The sequence below is a fragment of the Crocodylus porosus genome, unplaced genomic scaffold (genome assembly GCF_001723895.1).
Source record: "Crocodylus porosus isolate Cpor-Errol unplaced genomic scaffold, CroPor_comp1, whole genome shotgun sequence".
NCBI lineage: Eukaryota > Metazoa > Chordata > Crocodylia > Crocodylidae > Crocodylus > Crocodylus porosus.
In genome coordinates, this window is record NW_017728932.1 from 11918121 (window position 1) to 11943729 (window position 25609).

Below are 25609 nucleotides of genomic sequence, written 5' to 3' on the forward strand. Positions count from 1 at the left end.
CATCGGGCGCTTTGCAAAGCAACTGTGATGCTTGCAGTCGTATGAGTGGTGAAATGCACGCCGGTGCTGAGAAAATGGCAGCGGTGCTTTTGAACTAAAATGCATTGAAGGCGTTTTGGTTCAAAAGCGCGCTGCTGCCATTTGCTTCATGCAGACGTGCATTTCTGTGCTTATGCAGCTGCATGCGGCGCAGCACCGTTCACATCAGCTCGCACGCAGAGCGGGCTCGATTAATTGAGTCTGCTCCAAAGCAGCGGATCGCCGGCATGTCGGGGCACAAAATGTACGTGTATAAACACCCCTTGTGCCTGCAGTGTGGACTAAAAGGCCACGTTCTCCACGGGGAAGCTGGAGCGGGCCGATCCTCTGCGGTCTGGGCATGGAGGGGGAACTGCTAAGATGCACTGGCCAAGTAGTTACGCTGTGCATTGTACCATCCGGGTAGAAAGTGAGGCCAATGCCTAAGCAAATTATATCACAGCGGAGTCAGGTTGCCCTTCTGTGGCACGTTGTCATTCAAAATGAGTTGCCTTGAAATGAAATGGAAATTCAGCCTTCGAAAAAATCAGAGGTTAGCCTCTCACCCTCGGTAGGTCTTTGCATCTCTCTGCTTCCATTTGTCCATCAATAAAAGAGGGAGAGTGCTTTTTTCTCACCTGCATAAAGCACTCGGAGGGCGTAGAGATGTAAGATTAGAAGCCGGGAGCCCCGTGTTAGGGAAACATTTTCCTTTCCTTTAAAGGGGAAGATGCAGACTGCTTGTTTTAACCAAGACCTGGGAGACTTGCTGCATCCAGCCCTCTCTAACAGCGCCGAACAACAGAAGGAGCCCCGGCGTGAGCCAGAGGGTTAACATGGGGATCATTATTGTGCGCTGCTACCAAACTCAGACCTACTTGAGTTTCATTTGTGTGGGCCTCTTCTTTTCTTTTCCCCCCTTCTCCCTCTCTCTGAAATACAGCAAGATCAACTTGCTTACTACAGGGTTTATTCCCGGTACCTTCACTGCGTCCCTTATTTCTCCTTGATGAAGACTTAAACAAGCCGCTTGTGTTTGATTCATGGAGAACCGTGAGAAACGAGCTGTTTATGTGAAGCAGTGCGATTTTTTTCTTTTTTTTTTCATTCTATTCAGCCCTTTGTATATTCAAATTCTTCTAGTTTCAGTTCTTGCTGTTCTGCCAGATTTCCGTAGCATTGATGGGTTTTCTGAATTAATAAGTTTCTTTTCCCCCTCCTTAGGCTCCCCACCTCTGCAAGTGGTGAAAAGTTTTTTGTAAACGCACAGCCTTCTCCATATTGATTTTTTTTTTCCCCCCTCGCCTCTCCCCCATCTCACCCGTTCTTAGATGTTTTATTTTGTAAAGCGTTAATAGAATTTTTCTTTCTCCATTGCACTTTATCTATTCAGGAGGTATCAAGAAGTCCCATTGTGTCACTGGACTATGGAGGAAAGAGGCTATTCTTCTGTTACAATGGCTGCCCTAAAAAGTAGCTCAGGGTGGGGTAAACTCAGAAAGGGCAGCGACGGAGATAAAATGTTCTGACCTTAGAAAAAAGAAAAGATAACCAATTAGGCATTGTTGAAAGGGCACCCACTGGCTTAAGAACACCCTACTGATTTTTTTTTTTTTTAAATTTTTTTTAGGGTATATTTTATCCGGAGGCTGGTCAAAATTCGGTCCAAAGAGCTGGTTTATCCCCTCGCGGTATTTCAGATCTAAATCTTGCCTTTATGATTTTGCTTCTGGGCTTAATCCAAACCTTAGATGCCTGCTTCCCAAGGGATAAAGCACAAATCTTTCAAGGATGGCTGCACTCTTGTGGCTTCCACCCAACAGGACCAAAGTCCCCCCCAGGTCAGCCCACCAACCGTGCGCTCAGTCTTGTTATTGATCCCTGGTTCAATAAAGAAGCCCGGCTGCATTCACAGCTCCGCGGTGCTAGGTCCTTTTGAAACGCATGCGAGGCCCCTGCCCTGGGGAGCTTGCAGTGCAAGGGGGAGAGAGAAGGTGCATCGTTATCCTCCTCTGACACCTGGGCTGCTGAAGCCCGGAGAGATGCGGCTTGCTCCCAGCCCCATGCAGCAGGGTGATGGCAGAGCGCCCACGTCTCCTGCGGCCCTGTGCACCGCCAAGGCCTATCCTACTCTCGTGCGGGCTTTGGAGGAGCAGCGCAAGGGTTTTTCCCCCCTTTGCCATTCACCTCTAAGAAAAGGGCTGTGTTCCCATGGCCTGCAGCAAAGTGCTGATGAGCAAAGATGAAGGTGCTTGGGGACTTCATGGTGCAAACGTGAGTCAGCTCAGTGCTGCTTTCTAGGATAGGGCCAGGGGCAGAAGGATCCACGGCACGATGTGCATTGAGTTCCTGTTAGGCACTGAGTCATTCCCTCTGCTCACGAGTCCTGTGAAGCAATGGCCTTTGGGCACCTGCTCCTTCAGCTCTCGTCTCTTAGTTACCGAAGCAGGCTGTTGCAATAAACTGGGCTTACGTACCCGTGAGCCCTGGTTAGGTCCCTGTGGATCTAAAATCCTGTGCTAAAAGAGTGGTGGGTTAGCTCCTAGAGGTGAGACCCTCCGCGTGCATGGGTCTCGCCTCTAAAGAAAGATCAAGAGCCACACTCTGCTTGCACTCCCGCTGTGAGGGAAGCTCTTCCCTTACGGCAGAGGTGAACGGCAATTCAAAGCCTTGCACAAACCATCCTGCGGTGATGACTAACTGTGTCGGGGATTGAAGCCTGAGCTTGATCTGTCCCACCGCGCACATACTAGCCGTATTGTCCGTGAGTCAGGAGACAACAGTGCTATGACCGGGCCGCCTCAAAGGATGCAGGTGAGCCCCAGGGGCCCATTACGTGCAGTGATGGGGAGTTTGGGCAACAATTTTTGCAGTGTGAGAGATGTGTTTTAAACCCGTGCGATAGACCAGTGTGGGGATTCAAGGGGGCTCAGTGCCCAGCTCGGCTCCTGCGATGCTCAGCTTAGGGTGGAGAGAAGTGGGGAAAAACCATGCAGTCCTTGGGAGTGGCTCTTGCTGCTTGAACCTAGAGCTTAATCAGGCCGAAGCCTTTAAGAAGTTTAAAAATTGGCTGAGCAAACCCGAATCCCGGGACACAGATGAGTGTCGAGGGCTCTGGTCCTTGCTTACCCCCTGGCAGTGCTGAAATCTGGAGGGTTTGTTTCAAAGGATGGGAGCAGGCCGAGATGACCCTAGCCGTAATTCAGTTTGGAGTTGATGGCATTGGCAAATCCCACCCAAGACGGGGGTAAAGACGTAAGCAGGACGAAGGAAGCAGGCCACAGCTCTTCCAGGTCGGGTGGTTTTTAATACCGCTCTGCCGACTTATGTGGCTCGGACGATGCTGTGCTAGAAACCAGATAAATCGGAGCCGGATCTGAAACGAGTGTTCAAGGTTTAACCGTGCTGTCATTTCTCCTGAGTCTTGGACCCTCCTTCTTATACTGTAGTTGAAACGTCTCCACCCTGTATTTTTAAGCACGTTCCAAAAACGATGCTGCCGCCAAGCAAAGACAAAGGCTACTTAAAACAGACAAGAGCGACCTGTACAAAGGGTCTAATTGGGTCCCTGCCATAGTAATCTCTACAGGGTGGATGCAGAGTATCACTTGACGTACTAAGCATACAAGAGCAGAGTCAGCTTTCCTCGAGCGAGTAGGTAAATGATACTTGTTTGGCTTTGCACCGCAGTATTTAAAAGGGAGGATGCCAGCCGTTGAAAGTTTGGTAGCAAACTACCACCCCGAACTGATAAGGAGAGCTGTTCTCTTGGGACCTTTTGCACCACTGTCTCCATCTAATTCCCTGCTAACCATTAACGAAGCCAAGCTTTAGGAAGGTTAAATTCGACGGGCATTTTTCCATCAGGGTGCAGCGTCGTCTCGCTGAAGCTGCCAGAGGCTCTGAACAGCAGTGTAAAATCCAGGATGCTGAGGAAGACCTCTCAGCAGAGCATCACTTCAAAATAGGTGCAAGATGGAGGTGTGGCTGCACAGGCTCCACGTAGGTGGAATAAATCATGCAAATAGTAATGAAACTTGAAAGCAATTTTGTTGCACTTCAGTACGTGCCAGGAGTCGGCTCTCTCTTCTGAAGTGGAAATGCCGCACCTGATGCGAATGAAACCTTTCCTCACCCAGCCCCGCTTTGCTCCTGTCGCTTTTCGAAAGGCCTCTTGAATACCTCTCTGCCCCACATGTCCTTTTTAAAACCCCCTCATCCCAACACAGCGACCCCCCCTTTGGAGGAGCCCTGGGTGTGATTGGCCTCGGCGACTCCCATCTGTGCTGCATGAAGAGGGGGCCCCTGCTCCGCTTTCTCCAGCTGCTTGAAGAAGAGAAGGAGGGGGTGGAGAAAAAATAAAATCTGCTTAGATGCCTGTGCTTTTTAGGGCAGTAAGACTTTTTAACATGCACTTTTCTCTCCTCTGGATCAAATGCCAGCCAGGTTTTGTGTTGAAAGCAGCAGGTTTCCAAAAGAAAAAGCTGACTGTAAGCAAAGGAAATGAGATCTGACGCGTCCATGTGGTTTTCTGTACCTGAGCTTCGGCGGCTGCTGCCTTAGCCTCAGCTCCCCAGATCTCGTTTTGCTTGCATGTCCTCATTAACCTTGTGGCAGATGTGCTGAAACACACATTTCCCCTTTCTGTCTTGCAGGTAGAGGACGCCATGCTTATGTTTGACAAGACTACCAACAGGCATAGAGGTAAGAGAGTGTCGGCGCTCAGGGGTCGTGCTTTATCGCTGGCCGGTGCCAACTCCGGAGCACCAAAGGGTCTGGTGGACCCAGGGGTCCGCATGCCGACTGCTGGGACTTGGGCCAGTTCGTTGTGTCCTGCAGTTTGCATAATAGCAGAGGTGCTCAGGCTTTGGTCCTTGCGTGCGTCTGCGAGTAGCTTGGATGTCTCATCAGTGAGGGCTCTTCCGGCCAGTTGGATGGCGTCTTGTCCCGGTGGCCCAAAGGAAGTCCTATGCAGGTTGACTTGGGTGAAGAGGATTGCAGGGGTACGTAATGTCCGTGGAGATGGATGGGTGAAAAACTGATGTCAGGCATCCGATCCTGGGTTTGGGAGAGAAAGGAAATAAATAATAATTAGTGGTAGAAGAAGGAAAAGGTCAGGTGCGCTCACTCATCTCCCTGCACCTGGGTGTTAATACAGTCCTGCCTTCAGTACCAAGGGAGGGGCACGCACCCATACCTCTCCCCGCTACCTCGTGGCACATTGTGAGGTCCCACGGTAGATACCTGCATGTAACTTTGAAGCCTTTCTGCATGTGCAAGGACCTTGATTCTCTTCACTCAGCTGGGTGCCGTAGTCCATCTAAATTTGTGGACCTTAACATGCCTAGTTGAGGTCCACTGCAAGACCCGTGCTAATTGCCAGAAGTCCACTTGGATGTGCAAGTTTTCCGAGGCAGACGCTGAAGATTGTGCCTAAGAATATGGCCCTCTGACTCTTTTGATTCCCCCTTTTTCCCCATCTCTTCCTGTGATCTGAGTTTTCTTATTGCGTGAAAGAGTCTGGTGTTTGTAGAACAAAACTGCAGCCGGGAGAGAGAGAGCGCGAGCAAGGGCCGTGCGTGGTATGGGGGCAAGGCAAGAAGCAGGGATCCTGGGAATGCTGCCGTGTGACTTCCCGAGCCAGACTTCTCCTAAGCAAGCAAGAAGGATGCATGCCACCGGGCTTAAGAAGCCAGTTGGTTTAATTATCCTCCCGGAAGGAGTTGAATGAATGCACCCCAGTTATAAGGGACGTAGGTCTCAGTGCTAGATTTGGTCCGGTTCCACTGTCCGCCCCCATCCCCTCCGGGAACGGCGTGTTCTGCTTCTTACCGGATCAGTGTAAGCAATGACAACTCAGAAAGACAGATGGGGAAGAAGCAGAAGAGTCACAGGGAGGGACAGGTGGTGGTGATGTGCTAGTCTGATTTGTTATGTTGGCATTACGAGCCCCACTCGTGGAGCGGGCCTGCTGGGTGCTAGGTGCTGTCCCTGCACAGACCAAAAAGAGGGTGCCCAGACCTGCCTGCACAAGGCATGAGCAGGGGAGGGAGCCAGGCTTTTTGACCACTCTGCTTTTTTTACTGCTGTGCTGCTCACCGTAACATCGAAGGCGCTGTTGTTGGTTTGAAGCTCTGGGCTCTGATGCTTTGTTTTTATGGAGCCTGTTTTTCTGAAAGATTAATTAATGCCCCAGGGGCTGACGACAGGAACGTTTTATTGATGCGTTTCCCTGCCCACGGCTTCACCGGAGCACGAGCGGCGCCTGCCCCTCCGGTCACGTCTGCATCCTTGAGTTTCAGGTGTCAACTTCCAGCAAGGATCGCTGAACACAAGCAATACAATTTAGTGCCAGCCTCGTGCTCGGGTGAAGGGGAGGAGGAGTATGGTGGGATTAGAAATGCCGCTGCGGCCTCCGTGTTTCCCCCGGTCACAAACGGGGCTGCTTGACCATCGTCACTGATTTCTCGGTGTCACCGCAGCGTGACCGTGCTGCTCAAACGCATGTCAAGGAAGTGCTTACGGCCGGACCATGCCAGGCAGGCGTGGACGGGGAGTGCATCCCAGCCGGGCCTGAATTTTGAGCGGGGAGGCTAAAATGTTGATGCTTCTCGCATTTTGCATGCTCTTAATCCCCCCCGCGCCCACTTTGAAAGTTTGGGCCAAATCGTGGCCAGGGTGAGCTGCTTACAGCCCAGTTGGTTTCCTTATCTCCTTGTACAGTTGCAGAAACTGCGGGCAGTTAGGCCAGCATTTCGCTATCTGACCGCAAGCATCTTGACTAAACAACCATTTATCTTGGGTGCTATACATCCGCTTCCTTCCAGCCCCGCGTGCCGTACAGATTGCCTTGAATATATGCTAAATGTAATCCTATAAAGCCTGGGCACCTGAGAATTACAAGCCAAGCTTCTTATTTCATTCATTTTTCTGTCAGCTGCAGCAATGATCCAATGGGGCAAATGAATCAACAGGGCCTGCATAAAAAAAGAAATGTATATTTTAAATAATCCGCTGACTGCGATCTTTGAGCTACACGAGCTCCCGGATCATGTTAACATAACCACGTGCTGATTACGAATGTTGATACAAATGGTTGACAGCAACCTCCTGGCTAAAACGTTAGGAGCTGTTGGCCTGTGTCGTGGGTAAACGGTTTCCTGTGAATTTGGAATAAGGCCTCATACTGGCACATGCTTTTGGTGGTGGTATAATTTGGTAATTATGAACCTACAGGCATAAGCTGGAAGTCAGGAAACGCCTGAATTTTGATCTGACTCGGGGCAAGACACAATCCTTCTGTCTGTAAAATGGGAATAACTGTATCTCTAAAGCTATCGTCACTACAAGGCTTCTCCCAGGGGTTTCAAGCATTGTGGCATTTTTGAAAACTGGGACTGAGAGACTCTCAGGAAGATTTGCTGAGCAAGCAGGATCTCAAGGTAAATAATTTCCGCCCCCCCCACGTCACAGGAGGCATTTCTGTCCGTCAAGGAGGTGGTCTACCCTCGTCATTAAAAAGCCACCCAGCTTTGAACGAGGTGCCAGTCTACCTGTAGCAGCATGGTATCCAGCAGGGGCTAATTTAACCTCCGGAGGTGAATGAAGTGTAAATATACCCTTAGCGGGTCTCTCTCTTGGCGTGGCAGGGACGTTGCCCTGCAAAGGCCTCTCCTGTTTTACCGTCGGCTATCGTGCCAGGGGACAGATCTGATGGGGGTGGTCCCCGCTTCCTGCGCCCACGTGGAAACGGAGCTTACCAGGCTGACGTCATTTGCCCTTCAGGCTCCAGCCACTTAAACAGTTTGAATGTCGGCTCTTTGTGGGGACTCGCTTGACTGATACCGTTATTGTCTCGGCCACAAAAGTGTCAGCTTCTCAGAGTAATGTATATCGTGCGTTTGCTTAGGGAGGCTGCCAAAAAGTTTAAAGGAGTCTGAGACAAGTCAAGAAGTGTTACGAGTTTTGGAAAGCGGCCCGGGGACCGTGGCCAAGCCCCACTTGCTAGAATACCAGCGCCGCTGGCTGGAGCATTGTCCATCTCCATGGCAGGATCAGGGGACTTGAACTCCCGACGCTGCCCTTTTCAATGATGCTTTGTGCGAGGAGCTTGCTCTAACAAGCCGCCTAGTGACCAGTGGTTGTGGGACGGGGGGAATAAAACTTCCAGAGACGCTTTTGCCTTCCTCGCTCATCCCCGCCACTGACTTTCCTCTAAAAGCCTTTGGGTTAGAGCGGCAGTAACCAGAGTAATTCAGCCTTCACAAGTAAAAGATATATGGGAAGGACTGTGATTTGCAAAGGCAATAGAGCCCCACCTCCAGTTTCCATTGATTTCTAAGGAGAACCAAGAGTTCAAACCTTTCACGCAGCCCAAAAGGTTTCCTTTTGTATCGGGGGAATTTCCACCGCTCCCCTTCCAGCCGTTCTGAAAAGGGACATAAACTATACCCTTCCTGTGGTCAAGGGCTCGACAGGTTATTTGTTGCTTCTAAGAGCAGTATTGCATGGGGCTTTTGTGTTTGGCACGGCGGGCTTAAATCTCCTCTCCGACCTCATTCTGGTACATGCCAGAGGTAGAGGAGAGCCAAGGGGCTGAGTCCTGACCGCGGCAGAGATTTAACTAGCGTGAATGTGCTGCAGCAATCCTTCCACCCACCCATTACGCTCTTTGTTTTCTCCCCTGAAACTGTCCAGGCTCAGGAGCGGCTTATGCAGCACCCAGCCGGAGGCCCAAGGAGCCGAATCCCCAAATTCAAGTGGGTCCGGTTCTTTTTTTCTTTTCCGAGGCCTGTGTAATATCACTTTGCAGGTTCCTGAGCTGGGGTTTTTACTGTCTGCCCCAGACGGACGTTTGGCAGTCTTGGAAGGTACTTCCTCAGGTTCACTGGGTGGTACCCTCAAAGGCACGGCAAACCCAGCATCATGCAATGGAGCCAGGCTGCACAGCTCTTGCAGCTGCAAAGTACTGGCTCCGACCCGTAGGACTGTGTTACCCTGTAGTGCCGGCCTCACGGGGGGATAAAAGCTCTACTCCAGGCAATCAGGACTTGTGGTACAGGCAATATCTTTTATTAGACCCACTAGATTTTTGCAAAACACAAACAAACAAAAAAAACTTCTGCAAAAATCTAGTGGGTCTAATAAAAAATATCACCTCTACCATGAGTCCTGATTGCTTTTCCTTTAGACCAATATGGCTACAACCTGGATACCTGCTCCAGGCAGCCAGTCTTGTTCACTTGAGTGGCTGAGACTTGTGCATCTGAAGCCAAAAGTCCAGGTTTTTGTTCCCCATGAGAAGCAGGAGCCTGATGCCACGAATCCCAAAGATACCTGCCTTTGTTCCTGCCTGCTGATTGCATGGGCAACCTGTTTCCAGGATGAAACCCGGTGTCTGCTGCCCTCCACAGCTCCACTGCCAAGGCGCAGGGGAAGCGGTGGAGTGGTGTTGGAAGTCAAACCACGGCACGCGAGTCCTTCCTCCTTTCCCGCCACCGAGACGCTCGTTGTCCCCTTCCGTACAGATTCAAGGTGACCCTTGGTGCATCTCCTGTGTGTGGCACTGTGCTGCTGTAAGCACTTTCCAAGCCACGAGGGCGCGGGGACACGTTTCTGGCTGTTCGGTGCTGATGCTGAGCTGTGCTTTAGCTGCTTCAATTCAGTTCTTTTAAATACTCTTTTGGGGGGGGGGGGGGGGGAATGGACTATTGTGTTTGGTAGCTTGGCGTTATCAGGTGTGAGCCTGAATGATAAGCCCTCAGAGGACAGATTCTCCTGTCAAAACCATCTCTCCATTATCTTATCTGAAAAAAAAGTTCCATCGCTACTGAAGTTCAGGGCTGCATATATAGAGGGCACCTTTGCTTCTGCGAAACCCTGGCTCCTCCACGCCAACTGAAAAATGGAAATAAAAAAAAAGCAGACTCCTTTGCTAGAAGAGAGAAAGCAACAAGTCTGCAGCAATTCTGTATTATTTTTTGTATTAGCTCTGGTTGCATTTTTTTTTTTTGAATAGTCTTGTTTTACTACAGATACTCAGTAGCATCTCTTTACCTTAGCAGCTTTGTGTGGACGTATTTGAAAGGATCTGAAGGGCTGGGAAGCTAAAGAGATTCATTCAGGGCTGAAGGTGTGATGATGCTGGACCTTGGTTGGGGTGATCTGGTTGGGGCTGGTCCTGCTTGGAGCAGGGGGGTGGACTTGATGTGACCTCCTGAGGTCCCTTCCAGCCCTCATTTTTTCTATGCTGAAATGCTGTTTAAAAAGATCTTGTCATTCCCACCTCCAACATACGCCAGTTAAACTGGATCTGGGACTCAGTCCTGTGTAGGGCTAGGCACCCTGACCTGTGCACACACCAGCTGAGTGTCTCGCACATGACTTGAGGGTGCCCCTACACCTTCCCTACCTCCTTCTCCCAGGGAAGTGACTTCGCCTGTTGCCAGGTGAATGACAGTGACTGCTGCTTAATCAGGAGAGTATTAGCCAAAATTCCTCCTAATGGGGGAAGCATTCAGGTGGTGCTAAGTCACTTTGCTGCTCGAGCAAGCGCCAAACGGGTATGAAACGCCGAACTCCGGATCTTTAAATCTGCCACGTAAAGGTGAAAAGAAGAAACAAATGTAAATGAACACTGAAATGCAATGATTCACCTCTATTCTTGGTTTTGATTTAATCAAGTCCTTTCAGATGTGTTTTCGCTGAACAGGTGGCCACTTTTAATCAGGCCGGTAAACTGTCCACCAGCTTGTTGTAATGAAGAGGGTGCTGCCGTATGGATCGCTTATAAAGCACCCCAGATTTCATGTTCTGATTGGATTTTGAAACACACTTAAAATGCAGTAATGTGCAATGGCAGCATTAATAGCAATCCTTGAAACCACTTGTGTGTTACAGCCTGTGTTTTCAAATAAGCCAAGGGAAGGAGAAGTAGCAGGTAAAAATATCTGTCTTGGTTTACGTGTGTGTGTGTGTGTGTGTGTGTGTGTGTGTATCTATATCTATATATCTATATCTATATATATATAGATGCCCAGAGTAAGTGACACAGGCAAGGGAAAAGGGGGAAAATATTAACACTTGGTTTCTGTTGCTAGAAGGGAAGATAAATTTCATCACTAGTAAATTGAAAATAGTTGTTGACATAATGCTTGTTTTAATTCATATGCGAGTTTTAGCACAGGGTGACTTGTCAACATACATAGCGCTTGATGAACATCAGATTGTAAATGTAAATATTCAGAATAGCTGATGCTAAAGAGATTTTCTAAACTGCTCAGTGCTGACTAGCTCTGCTCTTCTGGAAGTCTATAGGAGGTTTTGAAACTCCCACTTACAATCACAGAAACTAACTTTGGCCTGCTTTTGCCACAGTCTCGCGCCCCACGAGACCTCCAAAGCATAAAAATAACACTGTCTGCTAAGCATTTAGTTGCATGCGGCGGCGTCTCTTATCTGGCTAGTCATTCCTAGATGCTTTCTAATGAAAGTCGGATTCCAGGGGTATTACATTTCATCCCTAACTGCCTGGCCATATTTATTAGAGGATGCAAAAAAATCCATCTAAGTACATAATTGATGGAATTATGAGCTCTTGCATTACTGGAGGAAAAACAATGCATTGCTTTACTCCTAGGTGATATAATCAGATCTTATCACGGCTCTTTTTTTAGTTTGGTAATTTTATTATAGCAATATGCACCTGATGAGCTAATAGAAGTCACTAGTTCAGATTAGTTAATAAGCACATTAGTCGTTCCTTAGCGGAAGGGATGCGTTGCCAGTCTGCTATTCCTGTTACTCTAATCAAAAGAAAGAGAAATGTCAGAATGCTCTGGAAGATCACTTTGTTCTTGCCATAGGAGTTCATGGAGCCTGTTGAAAAATATCGGTCAGTCTTGAAAGGATTAATTGGGGGGGGGAAAAAAGTTTATTTAGTTACCCTTGCAAGCTCCAGATAAAATCTTGAATCCAGCATTAGTTATTGATCTTGCAGGTTGGAAAGCATCTTGCAAGATGATGTCCTTCTAAATTCATTATGTAAGAGAGCTCTAGAAGGCATCCTGGTTCTCTGACTTGCATGTCAAGCAGATGAAGCTGGATGGAAGCTGTGCGTGCTTCCTTGCTGCGCTGCTCCTCTCCAGGGTGGGCAATCCCCCCGAATAACGGCAGTGGGACTTTTGAGGGGGCTTGTTTACCCGGTCCACCAAGGCAGAGAAGAGCTGATGTGTGAGACCGGTGGCTAGAAAGCAGGAGGAGGTAAGGATGGAGGAAAAGCACCCACGTGCAAAGGCAGGGGAGCAGGTTTATTCTCTCCGAGTTGTTCCATCTAGAGCCGGGGTGAATCGGAGACAGGATACCTGGCCAGTGGAGTTTCTGCTAATTAATTAGTATTACATCCCTCCCTACGCTCCCCCTGCATACCTGTTGCATGTAAAATGGAGGCATACGGGAGGAGGGCAGAGAGGGCGAGTTAGCAACATGATAATTTGACAGGGAAGATGCATGAAGGTTCGTTAGCAAACACCGAGGGGCTCTTCTTGCACACCTGCACTGGATTCTGCAGTGTGCCCAGGTGCTCTGTCCCATGTTGAGCAACAAGGCACCCAGAAAGAAAAATATAGATGACAAGTGCTTGATTCTCCCAAATTGTAATCACTGGTATTCAGTGTAACACTAAACGAGTCTAAAAGCCCTGGCGTTGTTTTCTTAGCGATTAGCTCCTCTCGCTTGCGTTGGACAGAGCCAAGGGGGAAGCAGGGTGACAACCTGTGGCCTGGGCCTCTCTCATCGACAAGCTAAAATAAAAAAACAGTGGGAGCAGAATCATGTCTGCAGGTGTCCTGGCTTTCGGGCGTTTGCTATTCCTGAACTGAACGCGGGCCTTAAATTTGTTCATGGGCTTGTGTAAAGACGCGAGGGAAGTTCTCAGCACTTGCACGTGCTGTGAAGTGAGAGTTAAGAGAGGCCAAGGGCCAGCTCCATACCTACAAATGAGGCTAGCTTGTGGCATTCCCAGATTTGGACGTGCAAGCAATTTACCGTGGGGTAACGGAGGTGGGGCTTCCGCTTGTATCGGCTGCTCCACGTGCGTGTTTCTCCTGGTCCTGAACCGTGGCACCAAAACCATCCATGGAAGATTTTGGCATTCCCGTGGCACTTAGGACCAGCTTTTCCCCAAAAGCTCGGTGCCCAAGATACTGAGGATTTCTGGCCCTCCTGTCATCTCCTAAATAAAACTGAAGGTCTCCCAAAGAATTACACCGGACCTGGGTTGTGGCATGTGCCGCTATGCAGCTCTCATCACCCTTGAGTTGATTAGAAGCAGCCCGTTAAGAGAGAGGGATGGTGACTTTGGGGCACTTGGAGATCATTTAGGCTGAGAAGATGGGGCTGAAGGTTTTCTGTGTGGAAAAGCACAGCTGCACGGGCGCCCTTTATTTCTATCACCGGGACCTAGATAAATGCGGAGAAGGGAGGTAATCTGTTTCCTACCTCCCTGTTCCTTCCTTCTCTTAAGGAAGAATTTGAGTGCTCTTCTCGGCATTTCGATTGTCCCCTTCCAGCACATATCAGTACATAAAAGTAATTGTCCAGGTACAAACAATTGGTCTAATCATTCTCTTTATTGAAGGAGACAGCAGTGATGTTGTTAGCAAGATATTGTCTAAGCTTTGACTAAGGACAGCGCTTTTCTAAGGAGAAAAATAGCCGTCATGTTCTGCGCGGCTGCCAAACCCTCACTTCTGTAACTGACCTCTGAAGTCATAATTGACATTTTTATATATGAGATATAAAAATGATTAAGACCCAGCGCAATTATTTGTTTATTGCTGTCTGCTTCAAGTAAAACAAGGTCATCGCGCGTTTTTTTTTTAATGTGTCCCGTAGCAGTTTAAAAAAATCCTGGATTTAAAAGAAGTGGACGTATTGCCTAATTTGGTCATTTTGTGCAGAGGGTTTTTTTGAGTTTTTGCACTTTTTGGAGGAAGGTTGCAAAGTTAACTGTTAGGCATTTTTTGACAATTTTTATTTGGGCCATGGACAGGGGTAAGGGAGAAATTTGACCGGCCAGCTGCAGTTCTGAAACACAAAGTACAGTGATGATCGTTATCGCCTTTATGAAGTGCTTTGAGAGCTGCAGATGTCAGAGATAGGTAGGGGCGATGCTGTTATTTTTAGGGTTTTATTCCCTTGGCAATTTTACCACTGTGTAAGTGGGACTCCAGAGAGCGAAGTTGTTTTGAGAGAAGCATTCATCCTACTCTGGGTTGCTCCTTGCACACACTTTCCAGGCGGGGAAGTTCATCCTGGGAGGTGCATCTTGCAACCCTGCGATGAGAAGTGAACCCTTTGTGTACGGAGGCATACATTTATCCTCCGTGAACGGAGCAGAGGATCTTACGCCGAGTAGCCGTAGCTAGGGGTTTTTTCTCTCTTCAAGTACTAGCTTGAAAACTTCACGCGGGTGTTGTGTGAATTCATTCATCTGGGCCATCCGCTGTTTACAGACCTTTTCAAAGGGAGCAGGAGTCGCTGAGTTACAAGGCAGCTATTCATGCCTGTATGCATGCATATTGATATTGTAGTGGTGACATATGGCTTATTAATATTTTATATATTTGCATTTGGATATTACATCCTAGCTGATTATAAATATTCATATAATAAGCCACTTTAATATGGTTCTTGCTGAATAATAATATTCATAAATGCCTCCTGCAACCAGTAGGTCAGCGGTTCAGACCCATCCCAGGTGGAGAGCAGCTGAACGCTGTGATCAGCTGAGGCCTGCTTGGTGGTCCGTGTGGAACGAGTTGGTGGTTTCAGGCCAGCTTTTAGTGGGCAGGCATCCAGACCACACATAACAGCTTCACATTTGGCATCAATTTGCCCCTTTTACTGTCGGCATTGGCAGAGAGGCCAAGGAGCGTACAGGGACCGTGGCTGAACTCTCCCACCTACGTCAGAGGATGAGCCGCCCGGTCCGATGGTGCATGTTGCTGCGCTTAGTTTGTGCCCGTTCCAGGAACATACGTGACAAATGGGGTGCCGTTCCCTGGCACCGCAGCAGCCGAGTTAAAAAAACAAACGGGGAAAAGAAAGCACGCTGCCAATCCTTGGATCCACTTCCCTTGTCTTTGAATTTCCTGCCTGGTGCCCAGTGCCCCCGCATCAGGGCAACTCATGTGAAATGCGAAGAGAAAGGCACTGACAACAACGTGCGTCCTGCATCCCAGTGGACTGCATCTCAGAATAGCGAGGAAGGCTCCTGGTCATGCATTTCAAGGCGATTATTGGACGTCTCGGGTGGTTACAGTCATTCTACCCCTAGCCTCGTGCTGTATAACGCCACCTGAGGCTTGGAATAATTGCCCAGCTATGTACTGTCTGTCATACCTTATTGCTTAATTTTATACCAGTAATGAAAATTACATCCAGAGGAAGAAAGAAGAAAGAACAGCTGCACTTTCCAGGATGCACCCAAGGAATAGAGATGTGTGCAACTGTTTTCGTTAATGGAGGGGAGAGAATCGGGTTCCCAGAGCAGCACTGGAGGGATCTCTTGACATTTTTTATTTTCTTGTTAAATGAATGCGTGCAATTAAAAAAAAACCCCAAAAACCAAAAAAAACCCAAAACCGAGTTCCTGTCCCCCAACCCTGCCTCCAAAAAGTCTGCAGCTGCAAGGAACGCTTCCATGGGAAAGGCTGGGCTTTGAGGTGAATAGAAATGTAGAAAGAGGCAAGGGGAACCGTAGACACATCCAGAAATAGGGCCAGGTGGCTCTCATGTCAAGCACTTTGCAAAATAGGGGTAACAATTATGACTGGCCAGCTTTTGCATTTGCTTTTCAGGGACATAACCCGCTACCTAGGGGCAAGCCTGGCCTCGGTTAGAAATCAGCAACAATCAGTATACAGCACCTCTCTTCTGATGATCAGCAAGTTTTATTTAAGCACCTTGATGTTGCTAAGACTCATGAAGGAAGTTTTAAAGATCGCCAACGGCTGTGGTATCTGAGCACATTGGATGGGGACATGGAGGTCCAGGGTTTAGGAAGCAGTGGACCTCAGCTCCCCTTAGGACCGTTGCAACTGGTGATTTCTTGAAAAGTAAAAAAAACTTCCTATTCTCAGGGCAAATGTCAAGCGAGTCCAACAACTCTATGGTCACGGTCTGTCTGTTGGTCAGGCGAGGCAGCACAGAAGGGAGTTTGCAGCTTGCGTTGCATCTTTGAAAGGGTCCCTGGGAGAGTAAGACTAGGCGATCTCTGAGTTTTTCAAGTGAATTTGCCTTTATGGTAATGATCATTTTGCATCTGCTTCCTGAGAAAGTTCCTACGTTTGAGCCCCACTGGCATGGACGTTTCTCAAAGGTAATTTCTGCACTGGAATACCCAGAGGAACCAAACTTTGAGCTGGCTTTCCTCCCAGGATTCATGCCAAAAGCCCAATGAGTTATGCTTTCTTGATGGTGGCAGTGACGGGGATGGAGGGAAGACGATCAGGATCGGGTGACTACAGCTTGAGCATCACAGCACAGCCAGCAAGCCGAGAAGAAAACAGAATTGAGAGCAAAGAGCATATCTTTCTTACGGGACAGTCTTCTCAGTAGAGTCCAGGAAATAAAACTACCGCTGTTATCTCTGATACCTAAAAGCTCCAATTAAGCATGTGCTAAAGTCTTATCGACTCCCATGCTCATGCGTATGTATTTTGCTGAATCAGGCCTTAACTGTCTGGGGAGCAGAAATTATTTCTAGGCTGTCTTTTGCCAAATGTAAGCTTGGAATGACTCTGATGTTTAAAGAGGGGTCGGAAATGGGGGTTTATAAATGGAAATGCCACTACCGTATAATTAATGGTTTACAGCTCTTGCATGGATACATTCCATCTAATCAATCCTCTTGTTGTATTAGTGAACCAGAAGCTGTTAAAATTACTAGCTTAAAGATGTAAAATACGTGCTGAAATAACAATGCGTCTGGTCTCTGGGGTAGAGCGTTGTATAGCTTGCCATTCTTTCCTAAATTAATGCTGTTTGCGCTGGCCAAAATTTCACCCCACTTCCTTCCTACATATCCTCGGCTTCCAGTTCATTTATCTCGGCAAATATATACAAACCAATGCATCCATCACGCTGCCGTCTCACTGCTGACAAAACTTGGAGCTTGCTCCTGCTCCGTTGAAGTCGGTGGGCATTTTGCCACGGATGTCAGCGGAGCTGTAGAGTCAGGCTCGATGCACCCTTAGGCCAGGATCTGTTTGTATGTAGAGAGCTGGAGCTAAGGACTTAAATCCATTATGCCGCGGAAGTAGCAGCCGGACCCTCTTATGTGGCCTAGTAAAGGGAGAGACAAAGGTTAAGCTGACTAGTGATTTATGCGAGTGGCTTTCACGCCACCGTCTGGAATGCCAAAAATTCCCGTTCCAGGTTAAGTCGAGTCCGAGGGGGTGACCCGAAAGACCTAACATTTCCCTGATAAAAGCCTAGAGGAATTTCCCTGTAATCACTCAAGCCTGGACCCACAAAAGAGCCTTTCAAGGACGGGTCCCTGTCCATGGAGATTTCCCCTTCTCCTCCTCTTGACCTTCAGGTATTTGAGGTCGGAGGGAGGTTGCAGAAGAAGGCACGTCTCGGTAAACTGCCGTCGGACTGGTGTCAAAAATCACAGGTTCCTCAGGCAGGGCCTGCCGTTTCCAAGTTGTGTCCCTGTCCCCACTACACGCTTAACCCCTCCAAAAAGTTGTATTTGATGAGCAGGCTTTGGAGCCCCGATGGATTTATCTCCGCGAGCTCAAAGCTGGCGTGCCGATGACTCATGGCTCTGAGCACGACACAGCACCTCCCGTGCGCTGTAAATAGATGAGTAACACTGCACCCACTGAAGATTTCTTGTCTTCCACCCTCGCCGCTCGCCCCGCCAAACCCTCCCGTGCATACGGAAGCACAGGAGACAAAAGGGCCGGTATGCGAGTCTGCTCCAGGCGAGGAGCTTTGACAAAGCAAGTCCCAAAGAGAATAATTAATAGGTACCTGTGACCTCCCAGGCTGTAAATACGCCAGAGAACCGAGCCAGAGATGTGCGACTCGGGATGCATTTCTCCCTCCGGCTTTCCTGGGGAGCCGGTTGCCTTTTAAAACTAAATTGGACTTCACCAAAGTTACAATACTCAGCGGCCCCAGCATTCAGCATGGAGGCGGCGTTCGCTCCAGGGCATCAGCGTGTAGCGTTCAGGTTTATACCGGCTGAGGGTTTGCCCCCTAGTCCCTGCCTAGATGAGCGGTGTGGGAGGTTTTTGGAAGAGGGTTGCAACCTGTGGCATTTTGGACCATCACCAGGAAGCGACAGGAAAGGGAGTTAGGGGTGTGAGACACTTTCCCTCATCCCCACATGCACGTGGGTAATAAAATTCCCCAATACCTGCATTCTCCATTGAGTCGGGCTCCCTCTCTCCTTTGCCCCCTATTCTATCTTTCATTCACCCCAGAAGGAAAATATTCATTGCCCCAAAACTGGAAAATCTCTACTTTGTTCACCTTGTCCACCAGCAACCGATGATGCAGGGAAGACTAGAGATCTGTTTCCACTGGGGTGGATTACTTTCCACTCTCTCCCACTTCCTCTTCAGATCAGATCCTTTGAACTCTTGCCCAGGTGTCTCAGGATCCAGGTTTGATAATCAGTTATATACCTGCTCTCACAAGCCCCCCGCCAGCTAAAAAAGCAGCTTGCAAATGCTTCATTTGGCAAACAAGGTTCTTTGGGTAAATCTGATCTCTTTTATTAGTTTCTTTTATTGATTACTGTATTAGTTGTTTTATTATGTATTGGTTATTTCATTATTATTATTTTATTCATACTCTTTTGTTATTATTCCTCCTGCAAAGTGATCAGGAAGTAACTTGAAGTAGCACAATTCCCTATCAGTGTCGTGCTACATGCACTCTGGGTGCGTTTACGTGTTCATTAATGCGCAGTAGTTACTGCACATTTTGTTTAGTAATTGCTTAATGAAGTACTAGCTAAATGTGCAGTAACTACAGTTACTGCATAGTAGCGCCGACACACTTTTTTGTGACGCTTACTGCGCAGTAGCCTAATAACACCAAGCAGGAAGGTACTGGCACACCACTGCGCAGTGTTATTGGGCTACTGCGCAGTTAGCATCTCATGTAGACACACCTGCTGTGCATATAGATTTGCATATAATTTTTTATTTATGAAATGCAAAGTTTGGACTCAAGTTTTCTTTAATGAGGTTGATTAATATGTAGTGGTGAGAACTTCTGATACTGCTGGTGCAGTGTATTTTGTATAGAAGCTGCAGTGGGAACATCTGGCACTTTTTTTTCCCCTGGATCTGACAATAAAAAAGCAGCCGCTAAAAATTGCAGGGTTGTGGTTTTTAAAAAAAGATTGTTGTGGCGGGGGGGACACACCAAGAAGAGCACACACAAGCATCATTACACTTTGTCTGCAAATTGACCTTGGCACTAGATCTAGCATGGCTGATGACTTATATTTTTTCCTGTTTTGTGCATGGGAAATGAACTACCCGTGGACAAATATCATAATAATGTTTAGCCTATAACACCTTCTGTCCAGCAATTTCAAAGCACTTTGCAAACATGTGCTGGATTAAGCTTTGCCGTGTCCCTGTGAAGTAGATAAGTTGTAGGAAGAGAGGGGCACAGAAAGGTTAATTGACTTGCCTTGAGGTCTCCGTCAGACCCGAGAATAGAACCGGGTCCAACTTCAAGCCCTGCACTTTTAACCACAATTCTTTCCACATTCACCTCTAATGGGACTGTTTCCTGCTCTTTTTCAAAGTCAATGAGAGTTTTCTTGTTTGACCCCAGTTGTAACAGGACTGGAAGAGTCGGACACCGGTTCTAAATAGCTGGCTCAAAATGAATGCAATAAACACACGAACGAACTGAGCAAGGGAGTGGGTTTCAGGCTTGCCCATTTTGTAGTGCACAGGGCAGGCCGACGAGATAAAGTCTAGCCATGTAGAAACAGAATTCACAGTGGTTTCTTCTCTTGCCCCTGCCTAAATCCCTCCTGCTCCTTGTGTGGTTTGCCGCTTGCATTTTCCAGCTTGTTAGCACGCTCTCTCCGCTGCAGGATGCAGGGCCCAGCAGATAGGGTGATGGGACACAGGAATCAGGGAAGACTTTGCCTGTCTGTCCAGCCCAGGAAGGACAGACTACCACGCACACAGTCTAGATCCCTTATTGGAGGCACCGGTACAAACCTGCAGATAAAGTTTCCTATACGTTCAACAGCTCAGTCAGCTCCTTGCAACTCTTCCTCAGTACCTGTGCCTCAAGCCGAGAGGCTCCCTGCAGCTCTTCACCCTTGCTGAGTTACTTTCTTATTTTATAAGAGGCACGTGCTTATCAGGCTTTCCTCTTTTAACTTATTACAAACTACCTGGCCCCACCTTGTTCTTAATGGAGCTGTGCCACAGACCAGGCCGGCTGATATCATATGGCCCCTGGCCCTTTAAAGGGATAAGCTATTGGGTTACGGGATCTGATTCGGGAAGGTACTTAGGAAGATGTTCAAGTGTGTTCATATGGAATTGGACTCTATCCCACCTGAAAACTGGGGTGGGGTGTGGGATGGATGGATGGATCTATCTATCTATCTATCTATCTACTACCCATGTCAGCCAAGCAGTTGACCTGTTAAGGGACCTGCTACCCATGTCAGCCAAGCAGTTGACCTACTGCCCATCTGTATCTAGATATATCGATAGATAGATATCTATATCTATATCTAGATATCTATATCTACATCTATCCTGTGTATGTACGGGATGGACATGTATATATCCTGTGTGTCTATGCATACATGTACACAGAGAGATTGTCTCCAAACTTTGAGTGTTTCTTGTATTAGGTTAAAAAGAAAAAGGTCAGATGATAAAAGTGTGGGTTGACAGCCCCCTTTTGTAAAATGCAGGTGAGCAGATGGTGTGTGGTCATATCATTGACTCTCGATAGCTGCAGTAGGTTAGCCCTTGCAATGGCAATGCACGCAACCCCTGTTCTGTTTTTATAAAGGACATTCTGGGTTTCCAGAGGTTCACAAGTACAATGTGGGTGGCAAGCAACGGAGATGGGCTAATAAAACCTGACTGGCTGCTCTGGGGAAGTAGCAGCTGTGAAGGGAAGATGAGAGCAGCTGTGGGTATGAAATTAGTCATTCTATCAAGAAATGGATTTGATAAATAATAAAACAGTGGTATTAACAACAGATGCTTTCCAGGTCAGCTGACTGATAACAGCACCCAACAACTGTGGGTAATGGTTTGAAAAAAAAAAAAAAGAAAAAAAAATCAGTATCTATAGCTATCTCTATTGACATGAAAATACATTTTATAGTAATATGTCAGATGCTTGTGTGTGTGGATGTAAACGTGTGTGCATCGGCCTGGCATTTCTCATCCTGCTCTGAAATGAAAAATCAAGTCTTCCATTCCATTCCTTAGCAAACATTATAAGAATATTACCAAAGGGGCCCTGAAGCCTGATCAATTTCTGTTTAATCTGGAAATCCACCCGCCCCTTCCTTCCTCGAGCGTTGGCTCGGTTTGTTTTTATATTCATACCTTTTCATTTTGATAACTGTTTTGATTTGTAAAATACTATGCCTTATACAATGTTTCCTTTATGATGATTTAGTGTGCTCTTCTTATCAGTCACCTTAAATCTTTGATAAGAGCATTTTAAAAATGAAATTGCTACCTGACACCATTATAAACTCTTGGCTGACTGCCAAAGGAGAATGGGAGTTGGGGAGAGGAGACGGGAGAATGTAAAGGCATCGAGACTCAAGGAAACCTTAATAAACAGCGTGATGGAGAAGTTTTTTGGGGGGGGCGGGGGGCACTAAAGTGAGGACTAGCACTAATATTTCTCTGCTGCTGTTGGATAATGAACCGTATCTCACACCGGGGTGCTCTCTCCTCTCTGGTGCGTTGCTTACTGGTATAGCCACCTTCCCAGTGCTTGCCGCCCGGGAATAAGTTTAGGTGGCATGGGGCATCTTGGCTTTTGTTGGGGTTTTTTCCATCGCCACAAAAGCAAGCATCAAAACTACAGAGGTTTTATATGAGGCTGCTTGTAAGTTTCCAGCATATTCAAGTAATTGAAATGTTTTTGGATGACTGTTCGCTGTGGCTGGCGAGCGTAATTTATCAGTAGAAAGGCATCAGCGGCGGGAATATCAGTAAATAGAACTGTCTGAAATGGCAGGTCATTTTTATTTTAATATAGTAGATTTAATGAACTCTTGTCTTTATAATTCATGGTACTTGCAGAATACATCCACTTTCTCTCCTAATGACGTTACAGATCCGTCCTTTGTTACAGGGGTTTATTACAGCGGCAAAACTTAACTCTCTCTGACTTGCAGCAGCTCGTTTCCAAAGTGCAAGGGGTTATATAATAAAGGGTTGTGTTTTATGCACAATGCTATTAGTAAAAAAAAAAACCAAACAACAAACTAACAACACACGGTCGAAAAGTTCCCTGGGTAGCTTGTCCATTATTAATTATTATTATTATTATTGGGTCTCTTGAAAGATCACTCGCTCAGATCTGATATTTGTTTTCCTGCCTTATTGGGGCACACTTCTAGGCAGTCGCTGTGATGACAGTGCGCTGGTAGTTTGTCTGTGTTGGGAGTGCGTTTAGGTCACAGCCAATGAAAGACCCCAAATCTGCTGTCAAGTGATTTAATAGCATTTGTGTCCAGCCTAAACCAATCTATCTCACCTCATAGAGAAGAAAGGCAGAGGGGGGGAAAAATAATCCAGCATCAAAATTACTGCTTTTGGAACTGTCTTGTCTCTTTTGAGTAGGAACTGGAGACAACTAGACAAGCTTCAATGAAAGTGAATAAAGAAACATTACTTTCTGAACACAATCTTCTGTTACCAATCACTTTTCAACAGCCATTCAATCAAAATGCTAATGGCAAAGGCAACAAGGGAGTGAGGTTATTGTAATACTAATTGATAGGCTGCAGGGATGGGTTTTGATAAGTGCTGCTGAAGATATATTTTTGAAATATGATTCTCTTTAATTACAATGACACTAATAAAAATGAACAAATGATTTAATGATAGTTGCCTGGGTAATGGTTTAAAGATTTTGCTCAAGTTATTTTTTTTTAAAAAGCAGATATTATAAAAATCACCTTTAAAATAAAGCCATAATGGGTGGTAGCGACTTTATCTAGACTTGTGGAGCTACTTTGCATCAAAATTAATACTGTCAAATCTGAAGCTCTTGAATAAGAAATCCAATAATTTATTTATACAATAGTCTTTGCTTAAAGCCCATAGCTGAAGCAACATTGCATGCAGGCATGCGTTTAATGTCTAATGTTGGGAATAATTAGGATTGATTATACCGGTGAAGATTTTAAATTATATTTTGAGGAAGAGGATAAAATGGTCTCGGGGATGTTCGCTTAAGAGTTTTGAAATGTCCCTGCCGGTTTTCGAGTCTCTACCATTTATCCATGGGCAAGCTTGTTTATTAATGATAGTTGTTCTGCTTTAAATCAGCGATACTGAATTCCTTTGACCCCGTGGGCTGGATGAGTGGTACGGGTCTGGTCCGCAAGCCTGATCTGGCACAAGGAGCCATGCATCTGTCTTGCAGGGCTCTCAATAGGTCCAGAAATTTGATGGTGAGGTGAGAGGTCCAGGGCTCTCAGTAGGTCCAGAAATTTGGTGGTGAGATAGTAGCAGCATGAATTGCCAAGACATCCCCTGCCAACACATTTCCAGGTCAGGTAACAGAGCTTCACTGGCCGGGTCTGGCCCGCGGGCTGTATCTTGATCACCCTTGCTTGAAACAATGGGAAATTCAAAGCATGACCTGCTTTCCTTTTGCAATGGCCAGGTGATTTTGCAGTTGCAGGTGGATAGAAATGCCACGTTACTGGTCTTGTAGCAAAGCCTTTTCTGTTTTCCAGCGGGTTTTGTTCCAACAAAGGAATCTCGGTGCTCTGTGCCTAGCTTTCTGTTAGAAGATACCACCCTGCTTGCTTTGTCCCCATTAAAATGGAGGAAACAAGGGGAAAAGGGTACCTCCGTCATTTAAAGGGCTCTCATTGTGTAGCTAATTTTTGATGAATTAATTGATTATCAAGCAAAAGGAAAGCCTTTCCTCCATTAGTCTGGGGGTGGGGTAGGGGGGTGCATTTGAGGGGCCGGGAAGAACAATCTATCCTGCCTTTCAATTTGTCAAGCTTTTTCTCAAAGATCTGCCAGAGAAGAAAGGGTAATTAATAGGCTTGAAGTCATTTCCGATGTGTCAGTATTTCTGTCTTGCTTCCAAGTGATAATGTTCACTGGCTCCAGGCCTCAAGGGAGCCTTCCATCTTATTAACTTGTCTAGGAGAAACAGTGAGTGGGGACAGCGTGGGCCAGTGGGTGACATGAAATAAAGATTTGTGGTGTAGTGAGCTGTAAACACTGGGACCTGCGGAGTAAAAAATAAAGACGGAGGAGCACTGGTTGCACAACGGCAGCCTCCTCCTCCGCCCCGCGTCCCCCCAAGGTTAGTCCTGGTGTGGGCAGGAACATGCTGCCCTGAGTAGCCTCAGAGAGGGGCCTTGAGTGTGGGTGGGATACAGCAAGGTGAATATCTGGGGTTTCTCAGAGGCTGAAAGTTAGGGGCATTGTTTGATGCCTGGCTGAATCAGAGCCCTACAGCTGCAGTTCGTCTGTTATCGGGAATGCTTTATTGCTCACAAGGAAACGATCTTCAGTAAGTGGCCTAATAGGATGATAACGCTTTTTAAATTAGAGGTAAGAGCATTAGATCGGGGCCCTGCAATTTATTTTAGCTCCTCCTTCCCGCCGTCTCACCGCCTCATTCTTGCTTCCCTCGTCCCCCCCTCCCTTGCTGGAACGTGAGTTCGCTGCGTTGGACCCAAGCTGCAAAATCTCTTTGTAGAGCGAGCGCCTCTCGCTTCTACCTGCAGCTCTTGCTTTGGTAATGGGGGCAAGCCAAGGTTTCCTAAAGTGACTGGCGGATAATGGGATGTTCCAACAGAGGGGGCTGGCTTCCAGGGTGCAAACATTCGAGGCTTTTTGAAAATAAAGCGGGTCCCACTTCAGATGTCTCTCATTTAGCACCCAGCTTGATTGATAGGCTGCATGGATTTTGCTAAGTGCCACTTCTGAACACCTGGCTGCATTACTTACAGCGCTTCCGCATGAAAATGCCTAAGCCCTTAACCGCTGATGTAGTCTCGCAAATGTTTAGTAGTATTACAAGGGCTGTGTAAGGCTTATCCCCGTGACAGAGGCTAGAAAAGTGAGTTAACCAATGTCACGCAGGAAGCACCTGGCAGAGATGGAAATGAGAACGCAGGACTATACGGGCTATGTGTGCACATGGATATTGGGTAATGTTGCATTTACACAGACAAGTTAAAGGACCTAGTCCCCATGTCAGCCAAGCATTTGACCTACTATCAAGCAGTTGACCTACTAAGGGACCTACTACCCATGTCAGCCACAGAGTTGACCTACTACCAAGCAGTTGACCT

The 25609-nt window shown here is 47.2% G+C and overlaps 1 protein-coding gene across 1 annotated transcript in view; it reads left to right on the forward strand.

Annotated features, from left to right (window-relative positions):
- MSI2 (musashi RNA binding protein 2) overlaps window positions 1–25609 on the forward strand; it is a 342416-nt gene that overhangs the window by 193483 nt on the left and 123324 nt on the right. Inside the window, exon 5 of the mRNA XM_019545606.1 lies at window positions 4674–4722. Coding sequence (XP_019401151.1) covers window positions 4674–4722 — 49 coding nt within the window. The remainder of the gene's footprint in view (window positions 1–4673; window positions 4723–25609) is intronic.